The following is a 23242-nucleotide window of genomic DNA, read 5'->3' as shown; positions in this document are numbered from 1 at the left end:
GGAATGTACCTTGGAGTTTTTACGCGCGTGATATCGTAAATTGGGGGCTCTTGCGGGATTTTGAATCCACTGACAAATACGAGTGCTGGTACTTGCTGAGGTTAAGGTTGGTGAGATTTCCACGGTGAATTTTACTATGTTGATTTGACAAAGGCACTCTACTTTTCATTGCCATGACTTTTCTGGAGAGGGAGGATCTTTTCCTGAGTGATTTGCAACAATTAACCAAGGTTGAGTAAAATTGCATTAGCAGAAAAGTTGGAGTTAGAGTTAAAAGCAGGGGCTAAGAAGGCAGACGTAATTGAGGTAACAGCACAGCATTTGGGATTGGAGGAAGGAAAAGTTAATCCAGATAGAAATTCAGTTGAGTTGATGAGGATTCAATTGCAAAGGGAACAGCTTGAAATAGAAAAAGAAATGAAAAAGCTCACATTGGAAAAAGAGCAAAATAAAAGGAAATGTGAAATCTTTAGCTTGAGCTTCAAAGAGAGAAATAAACCAGACATCATGAACTGGCAAGAGAACAGCTGGGGTCATGGGGTGTAAGAGTCTAGTAGTTCGAATGAGGAATCAAGTCTCATTCCGAGCTTTGATATGACAAAGAGTCTTTGCCTATTGCCTAAATTCACTGAAGATGGAGTTGAGAGATATTTTATCTCATTTGAAAAGGTGGCTACAAAAGCTGAACTGGCCAAAGGCCACCTGGACTCTCATTTTGCAAAGTGTTTTGGCTGGGGAGACTATCGATGTGTATTCCAGCCTTTCGGAAGAGCAGTCTTCAGATTATGAGGTAGTTAAAACTGCAGTACTTAATGTTTATCAACTTGTCCGTAAAGCATACCCGTTGAAATTTTGGCCTTTAAAGAAAAGGCCGAATGAAATGTTTGTAGAGTTTGCTGGGGAGATGGAAATGTTGTGGGACCGGTGGTTTCGATCACTGAAGTTAGAACAAAATTTTGAGAATGTGAGAGAATTTCAAAACCGCATCCCAATTAGGTCACAAATGGAAGACTGTGAGATTCCTAAGATACAGGAAGCAGCAGTTCTGGCAGATGGGTACAATCTATCACGCAGGCAGCTAGAGGGCAGTAAATCTCCATTGGTAAGTCCACAAGGAAGCTGGAGGAATAGAAAAAGATTCTTGCTTTCGGGAGAAGGCAGAAGCTGTTCTAGTCAATAGAAATGATAGTGTAGAGGATAAAAGTGAGATGAAGAAACCTGTATACTTTTATTGCCATAAGACAGGGCTTCTCAAAGCCCATTGTTGGAAGCTGAATAGAAAGCTGGTGGCAGTAATACGAATGCTTTTAAGGAGTCTTCAGAAAATACAGCACCAGTAAAGGGAACAGATGTTAAAACAGTGGCACTGGTGCAAGTGACAGGAATTTCCACAGAGAAAGCTGCACCAGAGAGTAAACCTTGTGAGAACCCCATTGCCACTAATGTTTTAACAGAAAGAATAGATAGAACTGAAAAAGATCACAAGGGGTTTATATCTGAAGGGGAAGTCACTCCATTTTTCTCCAATAAAGGGACTAGAAAAATTGTTATCCTGAGAAATATTGGTCTGGCTCAGAGTTTATTGTTAAGCATAGCACCTGGGCAAGAAGGAAAACAGTGTGAAGACCCAGGGGTGTCGCGCCTTGGAAGACTAGAGTCCCAGGCGGGGATAAGGGAGAGGATCCTAAAGAAGAATCTCAGAGAGGGGACAGGGACAGGGACAGGAAAAGGTCCCAGTTCAGTTAAAAAGAGAGAACTAGAGAAACAAGCTTCAAACAGGAAAAGGGCTGCAGGGAGCAGACTTTGAGTGAAGAGAGCAGCCGAAGGTTGGTGATTCTGTATTCAGGTCGTTGGGGCAAAGGTACCCCTTTGGAGCAGCAGCATTCCGCTCGGCACGGCCGAAGAGCTGAAGTTGTGCTTGCGAGTTGATGCTTGAGCGAATACACGGGAATCCAGCGGAATGGGATCTCAAGAGATAGATTGAAACCATGTGAGGTGGGCCATCGTTGAAGCCGTTTGAGTTGGAGTGACTTTTAGGGAGAATGACCGGGTTAGATCTGTAGTATCAAGGTGTCCGGCATAGCAAGGGTTAACGCGGGACTGGAGAACGGTACCGCCCACAGTGTGATGTAGAGAGGCACATGAGAGTAGACTGTCAGTGGAGAAGAGTCTGGAAGGAGGCAGCACCCATGCATGACAGGACCTTGGGTATGTACATCGTTATGTGTTACCAATAAACAGCTTATGTTCAACCATACCAGCCTTCAGACCACTCTGTGAAAGACCAAACAACCTTTACAACATGGTGACAGTAAAGGATGGACTTTGAAATCCCAGAGAAGCTAGAGAAGGGACCCAGATTCTCAAAGCATGAAGAAGTCAAGAAACTGAAGCCCGACCTGAGAGAGAAGCGCACCTAAACTGAAGACTCAATTGGAATTCGCCTAAAAAGAATTTGAAGGCGCAGTTGGAAAGCTCCTAATTAAAAAGCCCCATTATAGATTTGGAGTCTGAGGGATTCCACCAGGGCATGTCGAGGTCAGTTGCCAGACCTGATCCAACGCAGAGTCAAGGAAGCTAGCTAGATCCAAAAAAAGAACGCTGAGTGAAATTCGAAAAAGGTGGGGTAGAGGGGGAAACAACTGAAAGGCAGCAAAAGAATCCACGATGCAGATGAAAGGCCAAACCTGATCGGACAGAGTGGCAAAGTCAAAGGACCTGGTCAAAGCACAAGAAAGCTGAGCTAAATTTTAAAAAAAAGGCTAAAAAAGGACGAAAAAAAGAAGGACCCACTGTGCAGATGAAAAGCCAGACCTGAGTGAAAGCAGATTCAACAGGCCTAACCAAATCACAAGAAGGGTGAGCAAAAGAATACAGTAAGAAAGCTGAACTTACCTTTTAAAATACTCAGCGATCAGGGTCAGCACGTCCACAGTGCAGCTGGAGGAAATCTGCAGCAAGGGTCTCAGGCAGCACCATAACATGAGGCAGCCAAGCTGAATTGACGGAAAGAAAGTTCAATTATCGGAGCACATCAGGATTAAATAAGAAACCAGAAGAAGTACAAGTTAATCTATGTTTATGTTTGTTTGGTGTATTTACAGATGAAGTAATCCTAACGCAAGATATAGATGAATTTTGCGGAAACAACGCCCAAAATATTTGCAAGAGTTGTGCCAAAGCCAATTATTGCCGTGTCATGTGATTGCTTTCTAGTTAATTGTGAGAAAGTTACCCCAAAGTCAAAGGATGAGGCGTTGATAGAACCGGCTGACTTAGGAATCAACATTCACAATCCGTGCAAAACAAACACCAAATACTTCAGAGTTCAGAGAACAGCACATGTCCTGTAAAAGGGACGTGGCTTATTTGGTAGCACGGTACCCTCTGTATGAGAAGAACATTGATTAATTTTCCATTTCAGGCCTTAAACACATCATAAAGGTTGTACTTCAGTGCAGTTGTGCCACACTGAGACGTACTTGTTTCAATGAGCTGTTAAACCAAGGCTGCATCTACCTGGTTAGGTGGATGTAAAGGATTTTGCCGCATTATCTGGAGAAGAACAGGTGATTGCCCTGCTGCATGAGCTCCAGTTCATTCAACACCTAAAAGAAGCCAATCATCGTACTTTTCTGTAGGACTTCATTTGCCAATTAACTGTCTACAGTGACTAAAGGGAATTTATTGGACATGAATAATATCCACAAGACATCTCAAAGTGATGAGGGACTGAGCAAGTTGGTTGTTTCTTATAGGCAATGCTACCAAAATCATCATTTCTGGGACCTTGCTATTTGCAAATTCTGTACATCAAATTAGTGACTGCGGTTCAAACGTATTTCACTTTCTGTGAAGCGCTTTGGGATGTCTTAAGGTTGTGAATGGTGTTCTGAGAGTTCAAGTCCTTTTCATCCTCGTACTGTAATGGGTTAATAGAATGGATATGTTAATGACAGATGACACTGATGATGTGTCAGTGACATCAGTCAGTCATGTGTTAGACTTTCTCGAGAGCGAGGATGGGACACACTGTACTCAGAAGCAACATACCAATTCTGTAATCTGTTTAGATGTAGTGTTAAGAAGTTAGTTTAGAGCAGGTACTAGAGTACGACCACAGTCTGTCTAAGGGAAGATAGGTCATGCACACCTGTAACCTAGAACACAGCCGAGAGTCCACAGATCATGGGGACTATCCAAAACAGTCCTTGTACTGTCACATCCTCCTCCATCGCCTTCTCACTGGAATGAGTGCAATTAGTCAAATTGCAGCCTGCTGGCCTGTAACTTTTATACCACCCTTGCTGGGGTAAATTCTGTGGGCTCTAGTTATCCACAGATAACTTAGCGAAATGACCATTCTTAGTGACTGTTGCCTGTGGCTTTCATTATGGAGAGTAATTCATAAGAACACAAGAAATAGGAACTAAAGCAGGCCAGTCAGCTCTCAAGCATGGTCATGGCTGATCTCCTACCTTAACATCATTTTCCCGCCCTATCCCCCTATTCTGTGATTCCCTTAATGTCCAAAAAGTTAGTGTCTGAAATAATTCATTGTGAAGAATTCCTAAGAGTATGATGAGGTGCGAGATAAACCCTCAGCCTCTTGAGTCCTTTATGTTTAACTTATGCAGAGAGAAAGGGAACTGGGCTGAGGCCTAGAGGAAGGATTATTTGGTAAATTTCAGGATGCTTAATGGTCACTTTTTCTTCCAGTGAAGAGTTGTCGAATCTGAAGGACAAGACAATTACAAGTACATTAAGCATTAAATCTGTGACCCTGAGTGACCTCCAGAAGAACTACACCTGCTTTGGGAAAAACAGGAAAGGATTGAGTTCTGTACAAGTGACCTTACTCAAGAAAGGTATCTGAACTTTACTTGAACATGTTGGGGACCCTGTCCTTTCGCTGGCTTTAATCTGATTCCGTCCTTCCGATTGGTCCCTAAATGTTTATGTCGTGCCTGAGTTAGAAGATAATAGGTTCAAGTTCCATTCCAAGGACTTGAGCTCAGAATTCCAGTCCAGTACTGAGGGATTGCTGCATTGCCGGAGGTGCCTTCCTTCAGATAGGATGCTAAACTGATATCCTGTCAGTCCTATCGGATGGAGGTAAAACATCCCATGGCACTACTTTCGAGAAGGACAGGGGAGTTCTCCCTGCTATCCTGGCTAATATTTATCCATCAACTGACATCACTGAAAACAGGTTATCTGGTAAATTATCATGTTGCTCTTAGTGGGATCTTGCTGTACACAAATTGGTCAATGCATTTCCTACATTGCAGCATCGACTGCACTTCAGACATACAGTTCTGAAGAAGTCATAATGGACTCGAAACGTTAACTCTGTTTCTCTCTCCGCAGATGCTGCCAGACCTGCTGAGTTTTTCCTGCATTTCCTGTTTTTTATTTCAGATTTCCAGCACCTGCAGTATTTTGCTCTTACTTCAAACATACCTGTTGGCTGAGCTAGTAAAAATCACTATAGAAATATGGGATCTTTCTTTCATTGTGAAGCTGATATTTGTTGATCATGATTATGATCCTACAAAATGAGGAATGGTCATCATCCCATCCACGTTCACTCAGCATGGTAAATGGTGCAATCGCTTGTACCTCTCCACCCGGCCAACAATCCCCAGTGATACAGTTTTTGAGGGAGACAAACTCGGAGTGGGGGTGTGGGATTCCCAATAGCTAATTTTAGGAATCCTGCCCCCCATCTCCTAAGGCAGTTCAGCTTCAAGAGTCAATCACTACTTACACTCATCACTTGGTACACTGAAACTTGGTACCTCCCAAACCAGTATCATCTAGAAGGACAAGGGCAGCAGATGGATGGGAACACCATCACCTTGCAAGTTCCTCCCCAAGTCACTCACCATCCTGACTTGGAAATGTATCACCGTTCCTTCACTGTCGCTGGGCCAAAATCCTGGAACTCCCTCCCTAACAGCACTGTGGGTGTACCTACACCACATGGACTGCAGCGGTTCAAGAAGGCAGCTCATCACCACCTTCTCAAGGGCAATTAGGGATGGGCAATAAACGTGGCCTAGCCAGCGAAGCCCACATCCCGTGAATGAATTTTTAAATAAAACTAACTCCCTTCCCCAGCACTGAGACAATTCAGGTCCAGTAACCACCATCTCCTTCCATTAGGCTGCTCTCAAATGGCATAGACCTTTTCTTTTCTTTCTGGTGACCTTCAATAGGCACACAATAGTCAAAGGTCCATCCATCACTCCCTCTAAAAATTTCTAACATTTGTAAAGGGTTGATCATGACTGACTAATTTGGTTGAATTCTTTGAGAATGTCACTCCAATAGTGAGTCGGAGTGGCTGATGTATATTGTCTACACAAAATCCTAGAAGCAGAAGAGATTATTAATAATAATGAACGGTGTGGAATTGGAGGTGGCCTTATGACATGGCTTGGTGATTGGTTGGGAGATAAGTGACAGAGTTTGGTAGTAATGGAGAATTCGTTCTCTGGTGGGATATAATAATTGGTGTCCCACAGGGATCTGTACTGGAGCCTCAGCTTTTTGACTTGTATTTTAATGACTTGGGTGAAGGTGGGTAAATGGAATTGAGGTATATTTCAGCCAAGATGTAAATAAATGTTTGGTAAGGCTCGAATGGCTGAATAGCCTACTCCTCTTCCTGTATAACATGCTCTACTTCTACCTTTTGTGGGGTTTTTTGCTTTAATCTTTCATGGGATGTGGGCATTGCTGGCAAGGCCAGTATTTGTTGCCCATCCCTAATTGACCTTGAACTGAGAGGCTTGCCAGGCCATTTCAGAGGGCAGTTAAGAGTCAACCACATTGCTGTGGGTCTGGAGTCACATGTAGGCCAGACCAGGTAAGGACTGCAGATTTCCTTCCCTGAAAGACATTAGTTTTTACAACAATGGTTTAATGGTCACCATTACTGAGACTAGCTTTTTAATTAAGTGAATTTAAATTCTACCAGCTGCCATGGCGGGATTTGAACCCATGTCCCCAGAGCATTACACTGAGCCTCTGGGTTACTATTCCAATGGCATTACCACCACAACACCATCTCTTCCTAAGTGTGTGAAGAATATTTACCATTGGTGAAACATGTATAATATTGGAAAATGTCAAAAGATGCTCTGAGTAGAACAGTTGCGATATTAGAGAATTGTACTGGGCGGACAGAAAGGTGCAGCTTTGGAATGATGGTCGAGGGAGGATAGAGAGCGAAATACTGCAGATGGTTGAAATCCGAAATAAAAACAGAAAATGCTGGAAATACTTATCAAGTCAGGCAGCATCTGTAGAGAGAAACAATGAATGTTTCAGGTCGATGTTCTGATGAAATGTCAATCAGAACAGAGTTAGGTATATTAGTGGGGAGGCTGGAGGAATGTGCTATAGAGGACAGAATTAGAAAGCTTGATGGGAGGTGATAGTGTGTTTGTGGTACTGGAGAATGAGCACTGATGCATGCCATGCCATTTTCCTGTCCTTCTCTCTCGTTCATCTAAGGCCATTTTACCACCCAGAATCCACCGCACAAAACTCCCCAGCACAGTTGTCATGGAGATAATGCCTGTTTTTTATAAAGTGACTAACCTTCCCTAAAGGCTCTTCGCTAAAGAAATTAGCATAGAAAGGGAGGAGATTCTAAGTGGTCTGGCAGGCTTAAAAGTAGATGAATCTCCAGGCCCGGATGAAATGTATCCCAGGCTGTTGAGTGAGGCAAGGGAGGAGATAGCAGGGGCGCTGGCAATAATTTTCAATACCTCTCTGGCCACAGGAGAGGTGCCAGGGGACTGGAGGACAGCCAATGTGGTACTGTTATTCTAGAAGGGAGGAAGGGATAAACCAGGGAACTACAGACCAAGTCAGTCTAACCTCAGTAGTGGGGAAACTATTCGAAGCAATTCTGAGGGATAAAATTCATCTACACTTGGAGAGGCAGGGATTAATCAAGGACAGTCAGCATGGTTTTGTTAAGGGGAGGTCATTTCTGACCAATTTGATTGAATTTTTCGAAGTGGTGATCAGGTGTGTAGACGAGGGCAATGCATTTGACGTAGTCTACTTGGACTTCAGCAAGGCTTTTGATAAGGTCCCACATGGGAGACTGATGATGAAGGTAAGAGTCCATCGGATCCAAGGCAATTTGGCAAATTGGATCCAGAATTGGCTGAGTGGCAGGAAGCAGAGGGTGATGGTCGAAGGGTGTTTTTGTGACTGGATGCCTGTGTCCAGTGGGGTTTCACAGGGATCGGTGTTGGGTCCCTTGCTGCTTGTGGTATATATAAACGATTTAGACTTGTAGGAGGGTTGATCAGTAAGTTTGCGGATGACACAAAAATTGGTGGGGCGGTAAATAGTGAGGAGGATAGCCTTAGATTACAGGAGGACTCTTTTAAAAAGTACCTGGATCTGCACCTTAAGTGCTGTAAGCTGCAGGGCTATGGGCCGGGTGCAGGAAGGTGGGATTAGAAAGGGCACCTGGGTGACCTCGGGCTGGCATGGACAAGATGGGCCGAATGGCTTCCTTCTGTGCTGTAACTTTTCTATGGTTCTATGGTTTCTAGGATATAGACGGACTGGTCAGATGGGCTGATCAGTGGCAAATGGAATTTAATCCAGATAAGTGTGAGGTGATGCACTTGGACAGGACAAATAAGGCATGGGAATACACAATGAATGGTAGGACCCTGGGAAGTAACAAGGATCAGAGAGACCTTGGTGTGCATGTCCACCGGTCCCTTAAGGTAGCAGGACAGGTAGATAAGGTGGTTAAGAAGGCAAATGGGACACTTGCCTTTATTAGCCAAGGCATAGAATATAAGAGCAGGGAGGTTATGCTGGAACTGTATAAAACGCTGGTTAGGCCACAGCTAGAGTATTGCGTGCAGTTCTGGAATCCGCATTATAGGAAGGATGTGATTGCACTAGAGAGAGTGCAGAGGAGATTTACCAGGATGATGCCTGGGCTGGAGAGTTTTAGTTATGAGGAGAGATTGGATAGACTAGGGTTATTTTCCCTGGAGCAGAGCAGATTGAGGGGGGACATGATTGAGGTGTATAAAATTATGAGGGGCATAGAAAGGGTAGACAGGAAGGAACTTTTCCCCTTGGTGGAGGGATCAATACCCAGGGGGCATAGATTTAAGGTAAGGGGCAGGAGGTTTAGAGGGGATGTGAGGAAGAATTTTTTCATCCAAAGGGGAATCTGGAACTCACTGCCTGAAAGGGTGGTAGAGGCAGAAACCCTCATAACATTTAAGAAGTGTTTGGATGTGCACTTGCAATGCCATGGAATACAAGGCTTTGGGTCTAGTGCTGGAAAATGGGATTAGAATAGTTAGGTACTTGTTTGACCGGCGCAGACTCGATGGGCCGAAGGGCCTTTTTCTGTGCTGTAGACCTCTATGACTCTATGGCTCCAATCAACTACTAACTGCCCTAATATTTTTGTAATTGTCTCAGCGGTTTTCCACCCAAAATTCGGCTAAAATGTTATTGGTTTCAAAGGTTCTCTGGATGTTCTGGTGGTATTAAGGGTGTTCTTTAAGGGTCCGTTATTTTTGTACTTTACACTATGTTGTTTTCCTTCTAACAAGTTGTTTTATCACTTCTCCAGCTCCCAGTTACGCGATTGAACTTGGCTGTGCGTTAGGAGTTACGCTGCTGATACTGGTCACTTCAATCATTGTCTACCACTTCTGGTGGATGGAAATCATACTGCTTTACCGACTGTACTTTGGGACTGATGAAACAATAGGAGGTGAGGGAACCCTGCAATGTAACAGTGTACCAGCTGAATTCTTTGACTTTATTGTACCCGTTTTGAAAAGCTCAGAATTCCTAAAAAGTGGATCCCGGAAGTGCGGGTCCCCAGTTCCACGTGACACTATCATTGCCACGGCTGTGTGCAAGCTGGAGCTGCTCGGGTTGAACTCCCGGACTTGACTCATGCTTTTCAGTTAATTCATATTATTGAATTTAAATTTATACCAGAAGTATTCTCCCTTCCTTTTTCCTTGTTGAAAATGCTGACTCCTCGCTGGCACTCATCACCTTCCAGCACCCCACCCAATTGACAGGATGGATGTAACAGTGTAACAGTGTGGAGATGGCTGACCACAGTAACCCAGAGCCTGTCCACACGTGGGAGCACTTAGCAGCAGCTCCAATGCACAAGGGCTGTTGAAGTCAGTCATTGTGCCTCCCACTCGCCACTGTCTGGGCTGCAGTACACTCAGTGTTAACCCAAGTCCTTTTTACAGTATTGAACCATCAGGGATCTCTCTTGTTCTTTAGATCCATTGGATCACAGAGTTTTACAGGATGGAAAGAGGCCCTTCGGCCCATCATGTCCACACCAGTCATCCAGCCCTCCTGGATTAATGATCCACGTCTCTGGACTACTCGTTCAGTAACCTAACCATTCTGTTGTCATACCCTGTTTATATAACTGGGAAGGGCACAACAAGGGAGGTGACACACACAGCATTCGGACTGAAGGTTTTCTCTGTTGTCCTCTTGTGATTTACAGATGGGAAGGAGTTTGATGTCTACATGTCGTACGCGAGGAACGCCGAAGAGGAAGAGTTTGTCCTTACGACTCTTCGATCCGTTCTGGAAAATGAATACGGATACAGAGTCTGCATCTATGACCGGGACAGTTTACCTGGTGGAAGTATGTATGGAGTGGAGCTGCTTACTATCCTCTTAAAGGTCACCTTATATATTTCTCCCCCAACACCATCCCCTCCCCAACCCTGTATTCCCATAACCGCTTTCCCTCTGTTTCCTATCTTCTGAAGGTGTTGACTCCTACCCAGAAAACTTCCGACGGGTGTGACCGGCTGAATCACAATCGGAATTAAGAGCCCTGTTTGAGTGCCATTCCCAATTCCCTAACCCGTGGTGTTGCAGCCGAATGTGACACCCTCTCAGTCCCGACCACACTGAGAGGTGAACTAGTGCGACACAGATAGAGAACTGAATATTACACCTTCTGAGGCTCAACATTTGCTCCTGGACTGCTTCTTCCTCTCTGCACCCACTTTAGATCCACTGCTTAAAACATGTAAGAAAACACAGAATCGTTCCCTCGCCTGCGCTGCATTGGTCACTTGGACGATAACTATACTGATGCAATCCGAGGAGGAGATAAATCATGTGGGGCTCCTGGATCATGGGAAAGTAAGAACAGGAGTAGGCCATTCAGCCCCTTGAGCCTGTTCCACCATTCACATCAAAGTTTCCAGGCCACAATCTGTTCTTTTCTTTTGTTCTCTGTGACCGCTCCTGCTCACAAATCCTTGTCAATGCTCCTCCTAGACAATTTTTTTTAATGTGGGGGCATTTGGTAAGATCTGGATCAGACTGGGTTTGCTTTGTTCAGCTAACTGTCTCTCGGGGAAAGCTGCTGGACAGATGTTGGTCCCTCAGCACCTTGGAGAAAATTCAGGAGGGCAAGTTACTTGTTGAGCGTCTGTTCCTTTCATTTGATGTAAAGGTATTGACTCTGGTGCCAACTTTGCAAATTGCTGTCTGAGAGTTGCCAATGTGCGTCTGCTGGGGTGACTTCAGTTAGTTTTCATGGAATAGCCCTTTGGGAGGGAATGTTATCTGCTACCCTCAGGGTGAGGGTAGGGGCTGAGCACAAGAAAGTACCTTCTCTATCTGGTTTTATTTGCTGCCTGTCTCCTGCTGGACATTCCGGGAAGCAGAAGGCACTCTGGTTTGGTCTTGGTAATAGTTTCCTGACTGGAGGAGGTCATAAAGGTCCAGATGTGCTGGTGGGGGGAGGGTGGCGGGGGGTTCCGGTAGGGGTCTTCAAACAATTACTTCTCAGGAATGTGATGGGGGTGGGGAGATTTGTCTAAATGATCTTTTCTGGTTTAACTTCACCCTAGAGGAGCAAGTCTTCTGAGCACCTTTTACTATCTGATGGGCCCTGAACCTTCCTCACTCTGTTCCCTTTCTGTTGACCCACGTTCACCAATGAGGAACGAGAAAAACCACAGATACTGCAACAACAACCTCAACTAGCATTTATGTGGCACCTTTCAAATAGCAAAACATCTCATGGCACTTCACAAGGGCGTTATCGATCAAAGCTTGACACAGAACCAAAGGAGTTGATATCGAGACAAATCACCAAAAGCTCGGATGAGGAGGCAGGTTTTAAGGAGGACCTTGAAAGGGGAAAGTGAGGTAGAGAGATGGAGAGGTTTAGGGCCCAGGCAGTTCAGGACACAGATATGGGCATACGAATTAGGAGCAGGAGTAGGTCACTCAGCCTCTCTTGCCTGCTCCACCATTCAATAAAATCATGGCTGATCTCATTTTAACCTCAAATCCACATTCCTGCCTACCCCCAATAACTTTTCACCCCCTTGCTTATCACAAATCTATCTACCTCTGCCTTAATGGTATTCAAAAAATGTGCCTCAACCACCTTTTGAGGAAGGGAGTGCCAAAGGTTCTCAACCCTTAGAGAAAGGCTTTTTCCTCATCTCTGTCCTAAATGGGCAACCCCTTATTTTTAAGCAGTGACCCCTAGTTCTATATTCTCCCACAAGAGGAAACATCCTCTCCAGTCCACCCTGTCAAGTCCCCCCAGGATCCTAAAGGTTTCAATCAAGTTGCCTCTTACTCTTCTAAACAAAGAATCACAAAATTGTTATGGTGTAGAAGGAGGCTCTTCGGCCCATTGTGTCTGCACTAGCTCTCCGAATGAGCATTATGACTTAGTGCCATCAACCCGTACCTTTGCATATTGTTTCTATTCAAATAATCATCTAATGCCCTCTCGAATGCCTCGGTTGAATCTGCCTCCACCACACGTTCGAGCAGTTCACCCGAACCACTCACTGTGTGAAAAAGATTTTTTCTCATTTCACAGCAGATACAAGCCTGACCTGTCCCCCTTTCCTCATAAGACAACCCGCCCATTCCAGATATTAATCTAGTAAACCTTCTTTGAACTGCTTCCAATGCACTTACATCTTTCCTTAAATAAGGAGGCCAATACTGTACACAGTGCTCCAGATGTGGTCTCACCAATGCCCTGTATAACTGAAGTATAACCTCCCTACTTTTGTATTCAATCCCCTCGCGATCAACAATAACATTCTATTAGCTTTGCTAATTTATTGCTGCACCTGCATACTAACCTTTTGCAATTCATACACTAGAACACCCAGATCCCTCTGCATCTCAGAGCTCTGCAATCTTCACCACTTAGATAATATGCTTTTTTTATTCGTCATGCCAGAATGGATGACCTCACATTGTACTCCATTTGCCAGATCTTTGACCACTCATCTAACCCAACTATATATTTTCTGCGATTTCCTTATGTCCTCTTCTCAATTTCCTTTCTTACCTACCTTTGTGCCATCAGCAAATTTAGAAACCGTACCATCAGTCCTTTCATCCAAACCATTTATATAAATTGTAAAGAGTTGAGGCCCCAGCACTGATCCCTGTGGCACGCCACACGTTACATCTGCCAACCAGGAAATTTATGCCTGTTGTTTCCTGTTAGCCAGCCAATCTTCTACCCATGCCAATATGTTACCCCCTAGGCCATGAGCTTTTATTTTCCGCAATAACATTTTATGTGGCACATTATCAAACGCCTTCTGAAAAGTTAAGTACGGTACATCCACCTTTATCCACAGCCACATGTTACTTCTTCAAAGGACGCCAATAAATTGGGTAAACATGATTTCCCTCTCACAAAACCATGTTGACTCTGCCTGATTGCCTTGAGTTTATCGAAGTGCCCTGTAATAACGTCTTCAATATGCCAGTGGCAGAGTGATGGAAATCGTAGATGCACAAGAGGTCAGATTTGGAGGAGCGCAGGGATCTCAGAGGGTTGTAAATCTGGAGGTGATGACAGAGATAGGGAGGGTTGAAGCCATGAAGGGATTGGAAAATAAGAATGAAACTTTTATCATTGATGGGCTGTTGCACTGGGAGCCTTGAGGAATCTGCCCATTAGCATCTGCTGCTTTTGTTGAAGTTCCCTAGATATAGGAAAATAACTAGCTTAATCTCAGGGTGTGGTCCAATCCCGTGGTTTAAATTCGATGGAGGTATTAGTTTGATTTGTGTGTTGTATTTCATAGTTGTTTCTGTTTGAAGCAGGCTTTCCCACTCCAGTATTTCTATCCAATCTCCAAGCTCTGTGAGAAATGCAACATGAGATCCACAAGGTCCCACATTTAGAGATATGTGATGACACAGGACATGCCAGAAGCCAACAAGGTAGCCATTTTGGTACCGTGACTGAGCTAATCAGAGTTTGGTCTCTCTCCCTCCCTCTCTCTCTCTCTCTCTCTCTCTCTCCATTTGTTTCAAGGTCTCCTCTCCCTTATTGTACTTGGGTTAGGTTCCAGAGGTATCAATGTCCTTTAAGCATCTCGCCCATATGGTCACTCTTCATGTGTGAGCCTTGGTGGTAAAAATTAAGTCATCGGGTTGTCCAACTTGTTGTGGGGGGTGGGGGGTGGGGAAACCACAACTGAACCTGACCCTGACCCTGTTCTGACCCCAAAGTTTCATAGGTTGCAAGATAATTGAAATCTGACAACCAAACATAAGAACATAAGAGCTAGGAGCAGGAGTAGGCAATTCAGCCCCTCGAGCCTGCCCCACCATTCCATTATAATCATGGCTGATCTCATTTCAGCCTCAACTCCAATTTCCCGCCCTCTCCCCATAACCTTTCAACCCATTACTAATAAAAAATCTGTCTATCTCCTCCTTAAATTTATTCAGCGTCCCAGCATCCACTGCACTCTGAGGTAGTGAATTCCACAGATTCACGACCCTTTGAGAAAAGTAATTCCTCCTCATCTCTGATTTAAATCTACCACCCCTTAGCCTAAAACTATGGCCTCTCGTTCTAGAATGCTCCAGAAGGTGAAACATCCGCTCCACGTCTACTTTGTCTATCCCCTTTAGCATCTTATATACCTCAATTAGATCTCCTCTCATCCTTCTAAACTCTAGCGAGTATAGGCCTAAACTGCTCAATCTCTGCTCATAAGACAAGCCCTGCATCTCTGGAATCAATCTAGTGAACCTCCTCTGAACCGCCTCCAATGCAACCACATCCTTCCTCAAGTAAGGGGACCAAAACTGTGCACAGTACTCCAGGTGCGGTCTCACCAATGCCCTGTACAGTTGCGACAACACTTCCCTATTTTTATACTCTATTCCTTTAGCCAAAATTCCATTTGCCTTCCTTATTACCTGCTGTACCTGCATACTAGCTTTCAGCGATTCATGCACGAGGACACCCAGATCCCTCTGCACTGAAGCATTCTGAAGTTTCTCTCCATTTAAATAATAAGTCGCCTTTTTATTCTTCCGACCAAAATGGATAACCTCACACTTATCCGCGTTTAAACTCCATCTGCCAAATTTTGGCCCATTCACCTTACATGGTTTGCAACTTAATCCTTTTTACAGGGTTCAGCCAAGTCTTACAGGTAATATCTCTGAGCAGTGGTCATACAGAGAAATAAATGCAATTCCTATGTTGTGCCTCTGAATAGGGATGTCATCTTTATCAATCTCTTCAGTGCTGGCTCTACAAATTGTGAAGGAAAGTTCAAGATCTTTATAGGTCTCTAGTCACACACACTAGATGTTTCATTGTATCCTGATAACAGTTTTTCTGAATAAGAACCCCCAAAATGAGGTAGCTCCTTCCAGATGCCAACTTGTTTACCATTCAGCCATGTAACTAATCCTCTTGGCCCCATTGTCTAAGTTTCTATCGTTCTCTAGGGTCTATTGTATTGACAAAGTTTAGTCAAACAGGCAAGAGTCACACAAATAGAATCACAGAATAGTAATTACACAGAAGGTGGTCATTTGGCCCTCGTTGCACTTTTCGCAAAAGCTAAACAGTTCACTTCGCTAAATTGTACCCAGACATTTTAAAATCTAAGGCGCCTTGAGAATGAACAAATTTAACCATTTCAGTATTTCAGTACAAATCTGCAAGCCACTTAGAAGTAAAAAGGAGACAAACAACTTAATCATTAAAGATTAAACCAAATCCTCACCCTATGTGTATATGCATCTATACTTAATGTATCTTACAAAGAATGTATTCTAACAGTGTCATTATATAGTTATCAGGAGCAGGAACCCAGTGATGAACTAGACCAGTTGTGGTATCCTTACTGAACCATCACATACACCAGTCTTTGGTGACAGGACAAGTTTAAGAGGCTATTTTAAGGGAAAAGTAACACACAGGATCCTTGGCGTAATCAATAGAACCGTCCAGTACAAAAGCAAGGAAGTCATGTTGAACATTTATAAATTACTGGTTAGGCTGAACAATCTCTTCTGTGCTCTGATTCTATCAACCACTGGGATCAATTATCTTAACATGTTGGAAATGAAACTTGGGCCCTTCCTGCACTACAGTGTGTCTCTCATCGGGCAAGGGTACTGTGTGTTCACCCAAACTAGCTATGATGTCGAATCTCAGTTTATCACTGGGTGAAGTCTTCAATCCCAGCTCTGTGCTGGATTACTTGATCTCCGCTGAGGTGCCAATAGAAAAGCTGCCACTAACCTCCATTGCTCCTGATTTCGGGTGGGGTCCCCATCTTTATCAGTTCAATGGTTCTATCTTAAAGTGTGTATATACCCGTGGGATAGCAGTTGGATTAATCTCCCAATTGGTGTCCATCTGATTGAGCATCCCACTGGCATTTATTCAGGCTCATTTGAAGACTGCCTGTTTGGCACCAGAGGGCGTCTGGCATAGGTGGCATCGAACCTCGGCATGGGACCCAATGCCTGCAGCAGGGGCAGTTGGTGGAGATTAATGTACATGATCCAGTTTGCAGCACAGCAACAGGCCATTCAGCCCCGCTGCTCCATGCTGGTGTTTAATCTCCACATGAGACTACTCCCACCCCTCTTCACCTCAACCAATCAGCATATCCTTCTATTCCTTTCTCTCATTTGTTTATCTAGCTTTCTTTCTCTGCTATTCACTTCAACCACCCCTTCCGGTAGCAAGTTCCACATTCTCGCCCATCTTCTGAGTGAAGAAGTTTCTCCTGAATCCCCTGTTGGATTTTTTTTTTAGTGAATGTTCATGATTTCTAGTTTTGGATTCCTGCAAAAGGGAATAAGAAACCTTTCTCCAGGTGACAGAATTTTACAGTCCCCTGCTGGCAGGTTTGCAGGTGAGGGGATTTGGGGGGGCTTCATGCCACTGGTCCCCCACCAGTCTGCAATTTTACAGGGATGTGGGGGAGGGGAGGCACAGGTGAGGCCTAGTGTGGCCTGCTTACCAGTTTCTACAACTGAGACTTAAGCGGTCAACTTTGAGGTTGACAGGGGAAGTTTCAGCGGGAAGCCTGGCAGGTCACCCTTGTGGGGGGGGAAGCCCTCCTACCCTCCTCAAGGATCTCCTTTCAACATCGGGCATGACCACCCTCAGGGTCTGCCTCCCACAGGTGCCCCCTCCTCCAACAACCCCCCAAACCTTCCAAGCCTCTCCATCAAGACCCCCATCATCCCCACAGCCCCCAGCTCCCCAATACACCCCTGGGTGTAGATCCCCTACACTTACCTGGTCTTGGACTCCAGAACTTTGAACCTCGGGGACTGCTTCTAGTCTCAGTCCTGGCCACGGCTGCTGCTGCTGCTGGCACCGCTGGGACTACAGAGTCAGACGGAGGTCCTGTCTCCAGCCAATTAATCCTCGGAGATGCGATCCCTGCTGACCCCTTGAGTGCTGGGGATGGAAACGCTGTCATCTGAAAAGTCCTGCCCCATGTCTATTGTATCAAACCCTTTCGTATATCTTAAAGATCTCAATCCAATTAAACTTGGTGGCCTGAATTTTGCATTCCGGGGGCCAGGCACGCGCCCAACCCGAACACACATAAAATTGCGCGAAATGATATCCCAACGTCATGGCCCATGCGTGTAACATTGAGGTGGGCGGCCGCGTGCAGGAGTTAGAGCCATGCCTGCTGACACCTCAGAGGCCTATTAAGGTCATTAAAAAGCCTATTGACCACAATTTTACGTTGCCCGCCCACTTTTGCAGTTGTCGGAGAGGCCAATCGGCCTGGCGGGCTTCACATTTTCGCCGCAGCCTCGATCCCCAGGATGGGATGAAATGTCCAGGGTGAAATATAATTTAAAAATATGTCTGGTGACTGATGGTTTTTCGAGTTCTGTTGTCAGCTGCTTGAATGTGTAGCTGCGTAGAGGTAGAGTTGGCTGCATTTTTTTTCCTTCTCATTTCACCTGTCCAGATGTGCAGCTCCGGAGCGGCTGTCTGCCTCCAGGGTGGGTGTTCGTTAGGAGTGCCCGCCCGCACCCTCACTTTTCTGGCTGCCTGCCCTCTTTCCCCCCCCACCCCCGGCAGCGCCGAGATCTCCTCAGTGCGCGTTTCATGCTGGTAGCCCGTTAATTGGTCAGTCAGCCAGCGTTTGGGGCCTATCGCAGGCGGAAGTGCATAATGCGTCCGCTTCTGGGCCGGCCGATTGTGTGCACCCGACACGCACAAGATTCAGGCCCATGTTTCCCTTTTGTGGAGAAAAGAGCCCCGACTGATTCCGCTTTTCCTGATAAATATATCCTTTGAGCTCTAATATTATCCTCGTGAATTCTTGTTTAAACCTTTTCCACTGCCTCTATACTTCTTGTAACATGGAGACCAGAACAGTGCAGAGTGCTCCGAGCGGCCTAGTCAAGGTTCAATACAAGGGAAACATAAACAAGGCAACAGGGGAGTGCAGCGTAGTTTTGACAGTGGTTCATTGTGAATGTCGACCATCCTCCTCTCCTCTAACATCTCCATCTTTTATTTCTTAGTCATTACAGATGAGACGTTGGCCTGTATTTGGAAAAGCAGGAGGCTGGTAGTAGTGCTGAGCCCGAATTACCTGGTAAATGGGACACAGGCGCTTCTAGAGCTGAAGGCTGGCACTGAGCGCATGGCCAGCACTGGGCAGATCAGAGTTATACTGGTGGAGTTCATCCCGGTGAGGAAAGTCAGCCATGTGGCAGAGCTGAGAAGGCTGAAGGCGGTGATGGCGACCATCAAGTGGGAAGGGGAAAAGTCGCAGGATCTGAGGAGCCAGTTTTGGAAGCGGCTTCGGCTTGCTCTTCCCACGAAAAGGAAAACACAGACGTCCGAAAGGAAGAGCGAGAGGCTAACATACAAAAAACTTGACTCACTCGTGCAGGGCGGAAACTTGCTCAACCCACCTGTTTCTGAGAACTGTTTTATCACCAGCAAGTGTCTTGATACCTGCGATGAAAGAGCAATCGAAACGCCTACAGTTTCTGAAAACTCTACTACAGAAGAAGCCAGGTCCTCAACGCTTTGTTGAACATTAATGCTCTATTTATATATAAAAAAAAGGTATTCTCCCTGTAGAGAATGCTCCTTTTCACAGAATCTTAAATGGTGCAAATCAGGGGGCAAGCAAGAGAAGCAAAGTTGCGGGTCATATCTTTAAACAGTCCATGATACATGGCTTGTTTTGGGTGTGGGGGAGGGTGGAATTATGATGCGATATGCCTATTCCATTCCATCTCACCCCATCTCAACGAAGATCTTGTTAAGAATGCTACGTGATATACCAATTGTTACAAAGACAACCGTCCCTTTGCGGTGTGGTCTGATAGGGTTAGCTGCTAAAGGACGTGCGGTCTCACCTGACAAGCGCAAGATTCAGGTCCATGTTTCCCTTTTGTAGAGAAAAGAGCCCCAAATGATTCCGCCTTTCCTGATCAATATATCCTTTGAGCTCTAATATTATCCTCGTGAATCCTTGTTTAAACATTTTCCACTGCCTCTATACTTTTTGTAACATGGAGACCAGAACAGTGCAGAGTGCTCCAAGCGGCCTAGTCAAGGTTCAATACAAGGTAAACATAACACTACAACAGGGGAGTGTAGCGTAGGTTTGACAGTGCTGTTCCTTCAATGAGTTTGGTGTCTGCACCTCAACCATGTTCCAGCTGTTCACCGTTCTCTGTGTAAACAAGTAACTTCCTGTTATCAGGCCAGCATTAAATTTTCATCCAATCACGTCGCAGGAAATTAACCAGCCAATCTAGTTCCAGAATATTGCCCTTCAGCTTGAGTACTGAACTAATCAGATCTGGGAACCATCTCTGCCCATTCATGTTCCACCACAATGCAGCCATCATGATAGCTCCTCCTTGCATCCAACTCTAAACTGTAGCACAAAAGTTGCAGACTTGCCCATAAATCTCTCCATCTTGCCTACCAATTGCTCCCATTTCCTTACCTCCCCCACCCTGTCCTGCCAACCACAACAGCATTGACTCTGGGTACGCGTAACCAATGTTCCAGGCCTCTATCATGTAGATTCTGGCCCAATTCAACGTGAGAAGCAGAAAATCAAAAGAACAAAGGCAAAGGTGTGCCAATATTCCATCCCGTCATGGGTCACCCCCACCACCACCCCTCTCTCCCTACTCCAATTGCTCCCCACTCTCTCCATTCCACAGTTTAACAAGGTGGATGAGTCATTGGGCCTTGGCATTGCTGCTGAAAGAAGTCCAGGAGGAGATGGGAGAGTGGCACTGGAATGTAGTCAACGTGCGCCCTGTGTTCACGGAAGGAGAGAAGGATAAATGGTAACTTTGGGCTGATTAGTTGAATGTCAGGTGTGGTCACACTGATAGAATCTCTAACTTCAGACAAAACAAAGTAAATATTTAGAAATGGGCAGGGTCTCACTTTTGGAATTTCTTAGTGTTGGTCCACTGAACATTCAGACTATGGTTATTAGTTTTAAAATGCTACTGTTAAATTTAGAATTCAAGGAGTCAAATTCACCAAACAGGGGGCTAGGAAATGGTGTATTAGAGGCTGATGTGCCAAATACTTCAACGTGAGACAATGGACGCAGAGTTTAAACTCCTTAGGGACTTCCAGTGCCATTTCAAGTAAGGATGTTTCCGTTCAATTGTGATCAAGGAGTGATGGTTTCGAGGGACCCAAACACAAAGCAATAGTGGCTGCTTTAATTGGCAGCTCTCCTGGACAAAGCAAGAGGAGCTGGGGGAGAGCCAGAGGTCATCCTGATGGTATCACATTTAGCGAATCATCAAGAGGACAGGTGAACACATGGCCTTGGCCAGTTTCTGGGAGAAGACCTGTAACTGGGGAGTAAGCAGGACCACCTGAAGATACAACTGCCTCGAAGCAGTGCATATTATTGACTAGGAAAGTGATAATTGGCCCAATAACTGGGGCAGTGTAGTGTGTTTGTTATTTTATTTGTTAAAAGATGTGATGCTGAATTTGAGACTTTTTTTTTATTGGCTCATGGGATGTGGGCGTCGCTGGCTAGGCCAGCATTTATTGCCCATCCCTAATTGCCCTTGAGAAAGTGGTGGTGAGCTGCCTTCTTGAACCGCTGCAGTCCATGTGGTGTAGGTACACCCGCAGTGCTGTTGGGGAGGGAGTTCCAGGATTTTGACCCAGCGACAGTGAAGGAACAGCAATATATTTCCAAGTCAGGATGGCTTGGAGGGGAACTTCCAGGTGATGGTGTTCCCATGTATCTGCTGCCCTTGTCCTTTTAGGTGGTAGTGTTTGTGGGTTTGGAAGGTGCTGTTCAAGGAGGCTCAGTGAATTCTATAAATATTACTATAATAATATTACTATATAATAATATATGACTATATTACTTGCTATAAATATTACTCTGCTTGTTCACTTAACTGTTGTAAAATAAACCAGTTAGTTGATTTTTATACGACCTCATTACACTAAATTGTTAATTGGTTCAACTATCAGAGAATTGGAGGATTCTTTGTGTGAGCATGTAGCATTAATTCATGTAACACGTCATTTTCATCGTTATGGTGCAGAGTCGCATTATCATAGGGTTACATATTGTCGGGAAAAACTTTCGATCCATCCAAGGGGCTGCCCAAGCGAATATCTTGTGAAACTAGAGGCAATTCTACTTGAGAAATGTAATTTTTTTTGAAGAGATTGAATGGATGAACATAAGAACATGAGAAATAGGAGCAGGAGTAGACCATTTGGCCCAACGAGCCTGATCCTCCATTCAATAAAATCATGGCTGACCTACTTGCACTATCCCACATCCCTTGATTCCATGAGTATCCAAATATCTATTGATATCTGGCTTGAATATATTCATCAACTGCTCATCCACCGCTCTCTGGATAGACAATTCTGAAGATTTACAACCCTTTGAGTGAAGAAATTTCTCCTCATCTCAGTCTTAAATTGCCAATCCCTTTCGGAGACTGTAACCTCTAATTCTAAACTTCCCAGTGTCCACCATGTCAAATCCCAGTTTCAATCAAAGGAATATAGGTCCAGTCTACTCTATCTCTTGTCATAGGTCAATCTCCTCATCCCAGGAACCAATCTTTGATGCACTCCTTGTACGGTAAACATACACTGTATCCTTGCTTTGGCAAGGAGACCAAAACAATACATAGTACTCCAGTGTCGTCTCACCGATGTCCAATGAAATTGTACTAAGACTTCTGTACACTTATACTCCCATCCGTTTATAATAAAGGCTAAAATGCCATGTGCTTTCCTACATGCTAACTGTACCTTCATGCTAACTTTGTGATTTGTGCACAAGGACACCCAGGTCCCTCTGATTATCAACATTTCCATGGCAACGCCTCTACCTATCAGGTCCACTTGCCAACCAATCAGCACTCTCTTCTCATACAGTATGTTGTACATTGTTGTTTCCCCTGACGTTGGTGTTCTTGCGATTGTCCTGATGAGTGCAAGATGAAAAGCTTCGACAAAATGTATTTTTTCAGCAAAACTCGATTTCCCAACCTGTCACCTCTGGGGGCGGGGGGTGGTGGGGGGTGGGGGGAAGGTGGGTGGGGGGGGGTGGTGGCAGGGGCGGGGGGGTTGGGGGGTGGGGTGGGGGTGGGGGTGGGGGGGTGGGGGTGGAGAAATAGTTGGCTTTTCTATATTTCCTACCAAAGTGGATAACTTCACATTATATTCTGGCTGCCAATCCACCAACTCATCTACTTAACCTGTCTATATCCCTTTGCAGCCTCCTTGTGTCGCCCTCACAGCTTATTTTCCCACCTAGCTTTGTTTTGTCAACAAAGTTGAATACATCACAACCAGTCCCCTCATCCAAGTCACTAAAGTAGCTGAGGCCCCAGCACC

The 23242-nt window shown here is 45.0% G+C and overlaps 1 protein-coding gene across 4 annotated transcripts in view; it reads left to right on the top strand.

Annotated features, from left to right (window-relative positions):
* The window catches only part of LOC144694030 (interleukin-1 receptor accessory protein-like), a 50678-nt gene extending 28046 nt beyond the window's left edge, over positions 1-22632 (top strand). For all 4 annotated transcript variants that reach the window (XM_078564370.1, XM_078564371.1, XM_078564374.1 and 1 more), the window contains 4 exons: positions 4720-4868; positions 9638-9781; positions 10553-10696; positions 18886-22632. In XM_078564370.1, the coding sequence (XP_078420496.1) occupies positions 4720-4868; positions 9638-9781; positions 10553-10696; positions 18886-19406 (958 nt within the window). In that variant the 3' untranslated portion in view covers positions 19407-22632. The remainder of the gene's footprint in view (positions 1-4719; positions 4869-9637; positions 9782-10552; positions 10697-18885) is intronic.
* The last annotated feature ends 610 nt before the right edge of the window (positions 22633-23242 follow it).

This window comes from Cetorhinus maximus, chromosome 19, assembly GCF_964194155.1.
Source record: "Cetorhinus maximus chromosome 19, sCetMax3.hap1.1, whole genome shotgun sequence".
Classification (NCBI taxonomy): domain Eukaryota; kingdom Metazoa; phylum Chordata; class Chondrichthyes; order Lamniformes; family Cetorhinidae; genus Cetorhinus; species Cetorhinus maximus.
Note: the sequence above shows the minus strand (reverse complement) of the source record. Positions and strands in the feature narration are given on the sequence as shown.